At 44.0% G+C, this 10,520-nt stretch overlaps 1 protein-coding gene across 1 annotated transcript in view; it reads left to right on the plus strand.

The window, feature by feature from the left end:
• LOC107097531 (nascent polypeptide-associated complex subunit alpha, muscle-specific form-like) overlaps positions 1-10,308 on the plus strand; it is a 20,417-nt gene extending 10,109 nt beyond the window's left edge. The window contains exons 4-8 of the mRNA XM_015394699.1: positions 631-865; positions 1,297-1,769; positions 1,855-5,959; positions 7,585-7,672; positions 8,988-10,308. Of these exons, the coding sequence (XP_015250185.1) occupies positions 631-865; positions 1,297-1,769; positions 1,855-5,959; positions 7,585-7,672; positions 8,988-9,666 (5,580 nt within the window). The 3' untranslated portion in view covers positions 9,667-10,308. The remainder of the gene's footprint in view (positions 1-630; positions 866-1,296; positions 1,770-1,854; positions 5,960-7,584; positions 7,673-8,987) is intronic.
• Positions 10,309-10,520: the final 212 nt, after the last annotated feature.

Here is a 10,520-nt window from a genome sequence, read left to right on the forward strand (position 1 = left end):
TAACCCCACTAACAATGTTAAAATGCGCTGAAACATTTGTTTGTTTTTAGCAAAAAAAACAACCGTGAAAAAAGTTAATACTTAAAAGTTGATTAAGATAGATTATTTTGCCTGCTCAACACATTACATTTACAGGAGCTATCGACCGCCTCAAGATGGCGCCACCAGATCACATCAGCACCCACAGGCGAAAGCAATCAATGTGGTGTCTACTCTAGTATTAGGTCTATGGATATGAGGATATCTTCCACTTCCACCTGCTGATCAAATCCTGCCATTGAAACTGTTATTTCTCCATTATTATGGATTCACAAATCTAATTTTTCTATCTTTTTTTCCTCTTCCCACCCACCTCTCCTCCTCTCAGAGGATTAGATTCTTGGACTTTCTTTCTCAGTCTTGTTTTTCAGTTTGTTTCAAGTTTTCACTTTGGAGGAGAAAGGTAAATAGGGGCTGATGTTCTCAAAGTTAGTTTTGATACATATTAGTTTAGAAAACCAGGTAGTGAGTATGGAATATTATCTTAGTCCCCCGCCCACATAGTCTACATATGTCTATATCAAACCATAACATGTATAAAGCAGTCTTTGCTTATGTGAGACATAAAGAAAACCTTATTTTTTTGGTTAGTCTTCAGCCTCTTCGGATGAAGATGAGAAGTTCTTCCTCACCAACCCACGGCCGATGACTCCACTGGTCCTAAATCCCATCAGTCTCACTTCCGCCTGGGACGACCTCGGATCAGGAAGTGACTCAAACTCCAACCTGGATGTGGAGCCCTTTCAGCGTCTTCCAACACCGGAGGAGAAGATGAGACAGCAGGCGGACGCAGTCGCCGCTGATATAGTTCCCATCAATGTAACAGGTACAGCGCATCTGAAGCAAAAAGAATGGCCTCAAAAGGACCGCAGAGAAATACCTCCAAACTGGCAAGACTTAAGAGGTTTCAAATTTAAAAGAGTAAAAAAAACAATCCACTGGACTTTGTTTCCAAGTTTAAAGATGTTTCTCTTCACATCCAGGAAGCTTTTTCAATTCAAAATGTCAGAGCGTCGAGTCGCACAGTGTGAGAACAAACATCGGGAGCTGTGAACTTTTAAACCCTACAGTTTCTTCTTACAGTTTGAGCTGTAGCTGCAGGCGACAACTGAAAAAATCTTAAAATGTATGCCCAGTTTTAGATGTTTTACACGTTTAGTTCTAGTTTATTTCTATGCTTTAAACTGTTTTAACTGGATTCAAAACTTTTATGATCATGGTTTTCAACATGATTTGTTGTTTTTCTTTGTTTTTAAGGTGAGAGTTTTGATCGACAGGCCAGTTTTCGGAGAACGCTCTCAAACACAGACTCATTGAATCGAAGACCTCATAAACTGAGCCGCCGTAAGACCGTTTCTGCTTTATCGGATAATGTCCTCCCCAAGCCTTCAGTTTCTCTGGATCTTCCGGGTCAGTACTCCACTGTGGGTCGACCTGCTTCCTCAGTCTCCTCTCAACAGAAGAGCAGAGAGGTGGAAATGTGGGAAAGTGAAAGAAACGGAAAGGAGGGGCAGTATACCTCAAGAAGAATCAGAGCCCCTAAAGGAGAAGGCATGTCCAGTCTGATGGCCTCCCTCACCTCCTCACCAAATATAGGCAAAGAGCCCGTCTCCTGTCAGTCATCTCCCTCCGATGGTCGTATCCCGCCTACCAACTCCTCTCTGAGCTCTGAGGTCGGCTTTAAAAGCAACACCCATACAACGCCCAGTGCCTCGTCCTCCTACAGCCAGGTCAGTTCATCAAACAAAATGCCACAATTAATTAACAAAGATGAAACTAAAGATTGTGTCTCTTTTCTTCTCCTTCCCTCCTCAGTCACAGGACCAGCAAGGGTTCCCAAGTGACTTTCAGCCACTGCTGCTCTATGACCCCACTGTCAGGGTCATGCCCCAGTCACCCTCTTCCTCGTCGCCTTGTTTTCCTGCTTCCCCTGTCAACTCGTATACCTCTGACACCCCCAGTCAACTACAGTCAGAGTGGTCTTATCCCGGTGAAACGGCTTTAGATGAGGGTCCCTCTCCCTGCCTCTCCTCTTCCTCCTCCTCCATTGCTGATTCAGTGTCTCAGTATAGTTACCAGGCTCTGGCTGAGCCGAACATCACCAAGAAAAATGCCCAGAACTTCTCTGATGGTGACTCCTGCAGCGGTGAGAGCTGGAACTACAGACCACTCTCTCCCAGTTCCAGCATCATCAGTGGTATCAATCAAGACACAAGAAGTGTCTCTGAGGAAGGCTGGAACTGTGAACCCCTTCTCTCCTCCGGTCGCTCTACCCCTTTCTGCGATGACAACACCTCCCTTTGCTCTGAGAAGATGCTTTTATCTCCCTCACAGAACCGCGAGAAAAGAAAGTCAAGCACTTCAGCCTTTTACTCCCAGACTATAACACGAAGCATCTCTCTACGCAAGTCCAAGGTCCCACCACCACCACCACTCCGCTGTGACTCTTTAAGGCGTCGGCCAGGTCGCAGCAGGGCCCCGTGTTCTTCAACGAGCCCACGTCCCAACCGGAGCCCTCGTGTTGATCGCAACACCTTGCAAACACCCATCTCATCTCCTCAGACCTTTCCTGATCCCTGGGTGCTCCGGAGCAATACTAGAAAAGATGAAAGTGGTCTGAACTGTGGGACGGTCATAACCTTTGAGCCTTTGAGTCCAAACTCCAACAAACCATCTGCTAGTGACTCTGATCCCTCTGGTACCAACCTATTAAGCCCCAAACACTGCCACATGCTGAATCCTGGATCTCCAGTTTTAAAGGATAAAGACCTTAAACTTACACTTAGTCATCCATCCGACTCCTCTGTTGACGGATTTCCGTGCCTTGCCTCTCCATCTAGTGGTTACTCCAGCCAGTCCAATACCCCAAGTCCTGGAACTCCAGTTTCTTCACCCCACAATCCTTCCTCTCCTCTTACAGCAAGCCCTAGTGCTTTTTCCCTCCCTCCAACTTCCCCTTCCTTGACATCTTTCTCTTCAACCATACCAACATCCCCCTCAGCCGCCTCCCTGCCCAGGACCAGGTGTTATGGGAAAGGGAGGCCAAAGCCCCCAGTGCCACAGAGGAAGTCATCTCTTCTTTCTTCCTCCACATCTTCTCTCTCCTCTTATACCTCATCTGATTCCTTAGCCAGACAACCACTTCTCCCTAGACTCCCTCTGCCTCCTCCTCTTCATCCTCCTCATCTTTCACAATCCACTCCACCTGCCCCAGATTTCTACCGTCCAATTAACAATATTTGTCCGCCCCCACCACCTCCACCGCCACCTCTTCCACAATCTACTCCCCCAGTCTTTGAGTTCTCCCCTTCAGTTACTAATTTTCCTCCTCTGCCCCCACCACCTCCACCGCCACCTCTTCCACAATCTACTCCCCCAGTCTTTGAGTTCTCCCCTTCAGTTACTAATCTTCCTCCTCTGCCCCCACCACCTCCACCGCCACCACTTCCACAATCTATTCCCCTAGCCATCAAGTCCTCTCTTTCAATTACTAATCTTCCTTCTCCACCACCACCTCCCCCACTTCCACAGTCCACTTCTCCAGTCCCTGACTTCTATATTCATGCTTCCTGTCTTCCACCCTTTCCTCGTCTTCCTCCTGTTCCCTCTGAGTCCATCCCTCCCCGTCTTCCTGCCCCTACAGCCATCACTTCTAACCCTCCACCACTTCCACTGTCTTCCTGTCCTTCTCTTTCACCACTTACCACCCCTTCCATGCCTGACTTTTGCCTCCATGTTCCTCTGTCTGTTAACAAAGCACCTCCTCCTCCACTTCCTAATGCTCTCCCAGCTTTATCCCTACCCCCTGCTCCTCCTCTACCTACTGCCATCCGGCCTCCACCTCCTCCCTACTCCTACGCTGTGAGGCAGACCTCATATCATGCTCTGGTCTCCACAGTATCATCCAACAAGGATCCTCCCCCAGTTCTGCCATCTTTGAAATTCCCTGACATGTCTGACTTGCCTCCTCCACCACCTTGTCCTCCACCTCCGTCTCCAGGGCCCTACTCTCTGATCACCTCTCAAGCTTTGCAGTGCGTCAAGCTTCGCTCAGTCAAGAAACAGGAAGTAACGCAGGGAAAACATGACCCTAATGACAGCAAATGCCACATAACAGATTGTGATGTAATGAATGAATCATTTCTGGATAGTCTTGCTAATACTGATACAAAGGTTTCAAGGCAAGGAGCAAATAATTTCATCAATCAATCTGCAAGTGGCAGTGAGGTAAATCAGTTAACAGTAAATGGCACTCTCCAAGTTAGTACTGAATTAAAAGAGCCAGAACTCAATGGGAAAGACCCAATAACAAGTGAAAGTGTGAATTCAAATAAAGAGTCAGGTGATGCTAATCTTAAAAGTTTACATGACAACATCAAAGACCATGACATTAAACTAAACAGAGAAACGATCCAAAACATCCAACTGGATGGACAACAGATGAAAAATTCGGACATCTGTCCTCCTCTAGAAAGTATCAAAGTCTCCAGTCTTGACGCCCCATCGGTAGAAACGTGTCCTGACGATGAGGAGGCATATCAAATGAACACCAATATTTTAAACCTCCCATTGAAACGATCTTCTTCCGAAGCAGACTCGGCAAAGCAAACAGGGCCAATGAGAGAAAACTTAAATAAAAAAGTTAATGAATGTAACACATTTACGTTTGAAATTCAGAGCGAGATAGATGTGAAAAACGATAAAAGAGATCTTCAGAGCCCGAGGAAGCTCTGCTCCCCAGGGAAACCCGTTCTACCTAAGAAGCCTGATCTTGACATTCTGGATCTTCTTAAATCCCCGAAGACTAAAAGAGGTCCAGGGGGGTTTAAGGACTCTGGGCAACTCACAGAGTCTTCATTTCAACCTAATACTTTAGATTCCACACTATCCCAAACATATTCAGCAAGCAATATGCCATTGTCGAAGAATTTGAAAAGCATTTTGGACAAATCGGAAATACCAGGATGCCCAGTCAACACAGGGAACTCACCTGACACTTCCCCACATCAGCAAAAGCACAGGAAGTCAGATGTTCTGTTGAGCTCTCCCAAGATAGCAAAGCCATTTTTTGCATCCGAAAACACTGGAACGAAACTGAAATGGGCTGCAGCAAACACTGATGGTTTAGACATTAAGGCCACAATAGACACCGGAGACATCTTAAAAACCATGGGCAACCCAAGATCTGGTAAAGACTATGGCGATGCTTGCAGCACACAACAAATAATCAGTAGGTACAACACTCATTGCTCTTCAGGATTAAAGGTACCGGGTGCCCGAGGAATCTGTAATATCCCGTCTACCTGGACTGAAGGAATCCAAACAGAAGCATCTGGGCCCATTTTAGGTGGGATCATTGGGAATGGGAAACAAGATGAAGAGAAAACCAGTCTCGTGCGGATTATGAAATCCTCACTTGCTGAAGAGGAAGAAAATGTTGAGCAGGAGGGAGTGGAAGAAGGGGGGGAGAACACAGTAACGATGATAATGACTTCATCCAAAAAAGTTAATAAATCAAGGAGGAGGAGGAAACGGCAGCTAAGCCAAAAGTTGTTGATTATGTCACCAAAAATGAAGCCCTCTCCCTCCTCCTCATCATCATCCTCCTCCTCCTCTCCTTCATCATCGTCTTCATCATCATCGTCAGAAGATGAACGAGATGTAATAAAGGAAAGTAGCGACAGTATACTTAAAATCAAAGTGTGTGATCAAGATACAAGCGACTCTGAAAGCTCGTATGCTCTGATGGGTCAGAGGAGGTTTTCACTTAGCAGTTTGCTATCAAATGAGAGCCTACAAGGCGAACTTTCACTGCCAGACCTACGGATCAAGGAACCAAATGAAGAGGAGGAGGAACCAGGAAAGGATGGAGACCAGGGGAAAGGAGATGAGGTCGTAGAGGAAAGCAGAGCATCGGATGGTGAGTTGTGGATATTTTGTTAAAAGGAAAGGATTGAGTCAGAGTTATTGTGTAAAGCTGGAGCTTTCATGGGACACAGATTTTCAAACATTAACTTAGTTGGCCAACATCCCTGATCCAATAAGCAAGGAAAGTACGCTCTCTGGATATGCTCCATGCAAAGTGTGATCAGTGAGGAAAGGCTCCTATTACAGCCATGGCTCTCAATCCTTTATCCTCTCCGAACCCACCCAATCACCGGCGACCGTTTTTATAGCATCCGTTACAAATATCTAAGAATGCATGAACATTCACATTTTTACCAATACAGACATGTTAGACATCGATGGGAAGCTTGGATTCTCCAAAATTCAACCACCAAGCTCTTTACATGAACAAAGCAAGCACCAAAGCAAAATAACACAGATATTACAGCATGTCAAAATGTAAACATGACAAAGCAGCCATGACAACATTCCTTTGAAGGTATCCAGAAGCTGTTTTCTAAATCCAGTTTCCAATTGTTTATACTCCATTCGTCCATCAGGGTCCAAAGGGAAAAGTAATCCAGCATATTTGTGATAAAAATATGCCATGATGAGAAAATCGCCCATAACGTCCAGTCTTTGACATCAGAAAGGTTAGCTGGTCATAGCTAATGCTAATGCATCTTGCTAATTACTTCTTACTTACTTCTTAAAATGTTTGTCTGCAATGTTTGGTGTGTATCTTTACACCAACTTCTTACCTACAAGACAAAAGTGTCTGCATCTTTGTTTGATGCAATTTGAGTAAGGGACAGCCGCTGAAGCCTCACAAGCGCTCTTTGTCTGTCAGCCAATGATGAAATGAATAGAGCGATATTATGCCTCATAGAGTCCTGCTGTTATTGGTTAAGACCATGTGGGCTGTTTGGCTTTGTAGCCAATTAAATAAGTTTTCAAACAAGGCTCACCATGACCGGGTTGCATAAAGCAGAGCCATGTTACCGGCTTAAATAAGAGTGAAACACACAGCTGAGAGTGTTTCAATGCACGCAGCTCTGAAGCTAAACAATAACAATCTTTTTTTTTTTTTATTTTGGACGCTGATTTTGTTTTATTACAATGCTCTAGGCTGAAAAAAATGACAAAATACAGCTCAGAAAAGGCAATTGGGCTTATTTTAGCTTGAAAAGCAGTAGTTTCACTATTTTTAATAGATTTTTACGTTACTTTAGGTTTATAAATATTACTTTTTTATATACACTGATTATAAAAAAAAGTGGAAAATACTTGCTTCAAGAATGTTTTGTGGTCATCAAAATGCTTCAGTGTTATTCTATGGGTCAAATGGTTGAGTAAAAGCATTTGGCAATAATTGAAGAGATTTTGAGACGCTGGGAACACCAAAAGTTCAAAGCCCCACTGCTCTGGAACTGTTGTAGCTAGAGGTCTGAAATATTCTGCATTTGTGGTTGACATGATGTTCATGTCTAGTTCATCCCGGATTACGTGTATTTATCCAGTTTAAAGGTTCTTTAGTCTCCATGTTATCTGTGTCCTTGAAGCACCATAACCCAGCAGTTATGGTCCATATAAATTAATTAAATTAAATTCCTTTCTGTCTTGAACCTCTGGTTTCTGTGCAACTATTTCACCTTCCAGACGATGTTTTCATCAACGTTTCAGCGGAACAGATGTTGGGATCTGGTTGCCCTCGCACCACAGAGGATCTATTCACCATCATCCACAGGTATTCCTTAATTCACACTGATTGTTTATATTCTAACCAACATCAAGCCATATTCTGACCTATATGCTTGATGCCCTTTTTTGCCCCTGGAGCAGTGCCGTGTGGGAAGGCACAGCATAAACAAGTTGGTGTTCAGGTTGCAGGTAAAACATAAAAGGTCGTCTGCGTGTGTGTCGCAGTTAACATAGATATACCCCCCCTTCCGCAGACACTATCGTGCACCTCACCCTAACTGATGACCGCAGACAGGAGACCTCTGATTGGTCAATTCTACATCCGCTCTACACTATGCGTATTTCCTGTTTGGTACCTAATGGCAGAAACTCTGGCTGAAGTACCGTCCACAACGCCTGGCACACCTCGGACACTATCCCTGACACCGTGCACAATGCTAGTTAGTAGCTCCTTGTGACGGTCTGTTTGGTTTGTACCCGAAGCCAAAACACACAGCGCCACGGCAAGTCTTTGGGGAAAACTACCGGGTGAAGTTCGACCGGCATTGGATGAGGGGTTGTAGATGGTGTGGGGCTAGGAAGCTAAGACGAGGAGAGATAGGCTCTAACTGGCCATATCTCAGAACATACATTTATACCTTACAAAATCACACACTCCCCCAAGGCGAACCAACCCACACCAAGCATAAAGAACTTTCTCACACTTGAACATTTGGAGGAAAATCAACTTGAGTTCATCAAGACCATTACCTGTTAGGTTAATATATCTTTTAATGGCCAGATGGATCTCCTAATAACAGCAGAACTCCCCTTCATGCCATAAAGGAAGCTGGATAACTCATTCTTATCTCTCATGACCTTCGTTTGGAGCCTCTGAGGCTAAGAACAGACATATCTCAGCATTTTTTACTCCACAACGATGAAAAAGTTCATCAAACAGACACACGGACACCCACAATCCTAGCTAGTTTGTGATCATCTCTCTTGCATTGTGGTTTGGAATAATATAGTGCAGACCAAGTTAAAATATTGGGCATAAATCAAAAATATCTGCATCATACCCGCGACAAGCTAACTGCGACACACTGCTGTGGGAGTATGCAAAGCCTTTAGCTCCTAAATCCTGTGACGTAGCACCGTGGAGTTAGTCCTGCCAAGCCTTTGTCACCCAAGTAGGAAACTTAGATGTTCAGCTATAACCTTTTTTTTTCCCAAGAGACCTATTTGTATCTAATTCTATTCCTTGTTTCCTCCCCTACCTGGTATTTGTGACTTCAACCTGAGCTGAGTGCCTGTAGAGTAGAGTCTGAAATGCACCAAACACAAGTGTCTAACTGTCGTCTTTTGTCTAATTTTCGTAGATCTAAGCGAAAGATGCTTGGAAAAAGAGACTTGGGAGAAAAGAAGCATTGTTTTCCTTCGTCTTCTTCATCGTCCTCCTCTTCTTCTCCAGAGATTCTTGCTGATCCCCCATCCTGTCTCACCAGAGCAGCAGGACTCAGGAATCACAGACCCGGCAGAAGTGAGAGTTTTAAGGCTCTCCTGCTGAGGAAAGGCAGCCGAGTTGAATCTTCTTCTCGAATCTCAGCAGTGGAGCGTCTTTTTGTAGGTCAGCTCCATCCTGCTCTTTCTAAACACCAGGAGAATCCTCCTGGTCCTCTGACTCCCGACGAGTTGAAGGCTGTTAACCCCTCCTCTGCTGTTGGGAATCCCAGTTCCCTGCTGTCTTTGAATTTCCCTCCGTTATCGCCTTCGCTCTCCATGATGTTTGGCTGGAAACGACGGGATCTGATCCACAGTCAGTTTCTTCTCCCATCCGCCTCTTCCTCACCCTTCCTGGTCTTTTCCTCCTCCCACACGCGTCCTCGGTCCCTAACTCCTCCCTGCTCCAGCAGCAGACGGTTCGCTGCCCGCTGCCGTCTCTTTGCTGCCCCCATGACTGCCATCTTGGAAGGGGAAGACGAGGAGACAGATGATGAGGTGTTTGTGGAGTCACCGGGGGATGATGATTCAAGTCTTTGCATGTTTGAAACTTCTTAGAGGATAAACTCACAAAAAGACTTTCTGGATGTTTTAAAAGGACCTCTGAAATGTGTGGATCTTCCACACAAAGGTGAGCTTTGCTGACCTCTGCTGGAGCTGAATGGACATAAACGGCTCCAGAGGTCTGAGTGTTCCGTCATCCAGGGTTTCCTCATGTTCGTGGGCTGAATTTCTGCGGAAATTCATTTTGAGCTTCTTTTGTTACTGCCATTTAGGTTACAGTTCATTGCAAAGGTTTTGCAACCAGACTTTGGACATTATTAAGAAAAAAATTAATTTTATTTCCTTCTCATAAAGTATTTTTTTTACTTTGTTACATTATAAATACAGCTATATTAGGTTAGGAGTTATAAATTGGAAACATAAAAGTGTGGTGCTGTAGGGAAACCATGGCAACATGATTCTTATACTGAGTTTGATCTTGCTGGATCATTGCATTTAAACCGTCGAAAATTAGTTTTATGATTTACAGGGAATAAAGTACAAAACTGTACGACAGAGTATTAGGGCCAGGCTAGAGATTTTTTTTTTGTCTTCAAATTCCAAGAATAAAGTCGCAACAGTATGATATTAAAGTAGTAAAATTACGAAAACAAAGTCATAAAATTCTGAGAAAAAAGTCCCAATGAAATTACGAGAATAAAACCATAAAATTCCAGGAATAAAATCATAAAATTATGATAATAAAGTCGTAAAATTATGATAATAAAGTCGTAAAATTACGAGAATAAAGTTGCAACATTATGATAGTAAAATCGTAAAATTACAAGACCAAAGTCATAAAATTCTGAGAAAAAAGTCCCAACGAGAATAGTCATAAAATTACGGGAATAAAATCATAAAATTATGAG

This window comes from Cyprinodon variegatus, unplaced genomic scaffold (genome assembly GCF_000732505.1).
Source record: "Cyprinodon variegatus isolate N-32 unplaced genomic scaffold, C_variegatus-1.0 Scaffold705, whole genome shotgun sequence".
Lineage (NCBI taxonomy): Eukaryota > Metazoa > Chordata > Actinopteri > Cyprinodontiformes > Cyprinodontidae > Cyprinodon > Cyprinodon variegatus.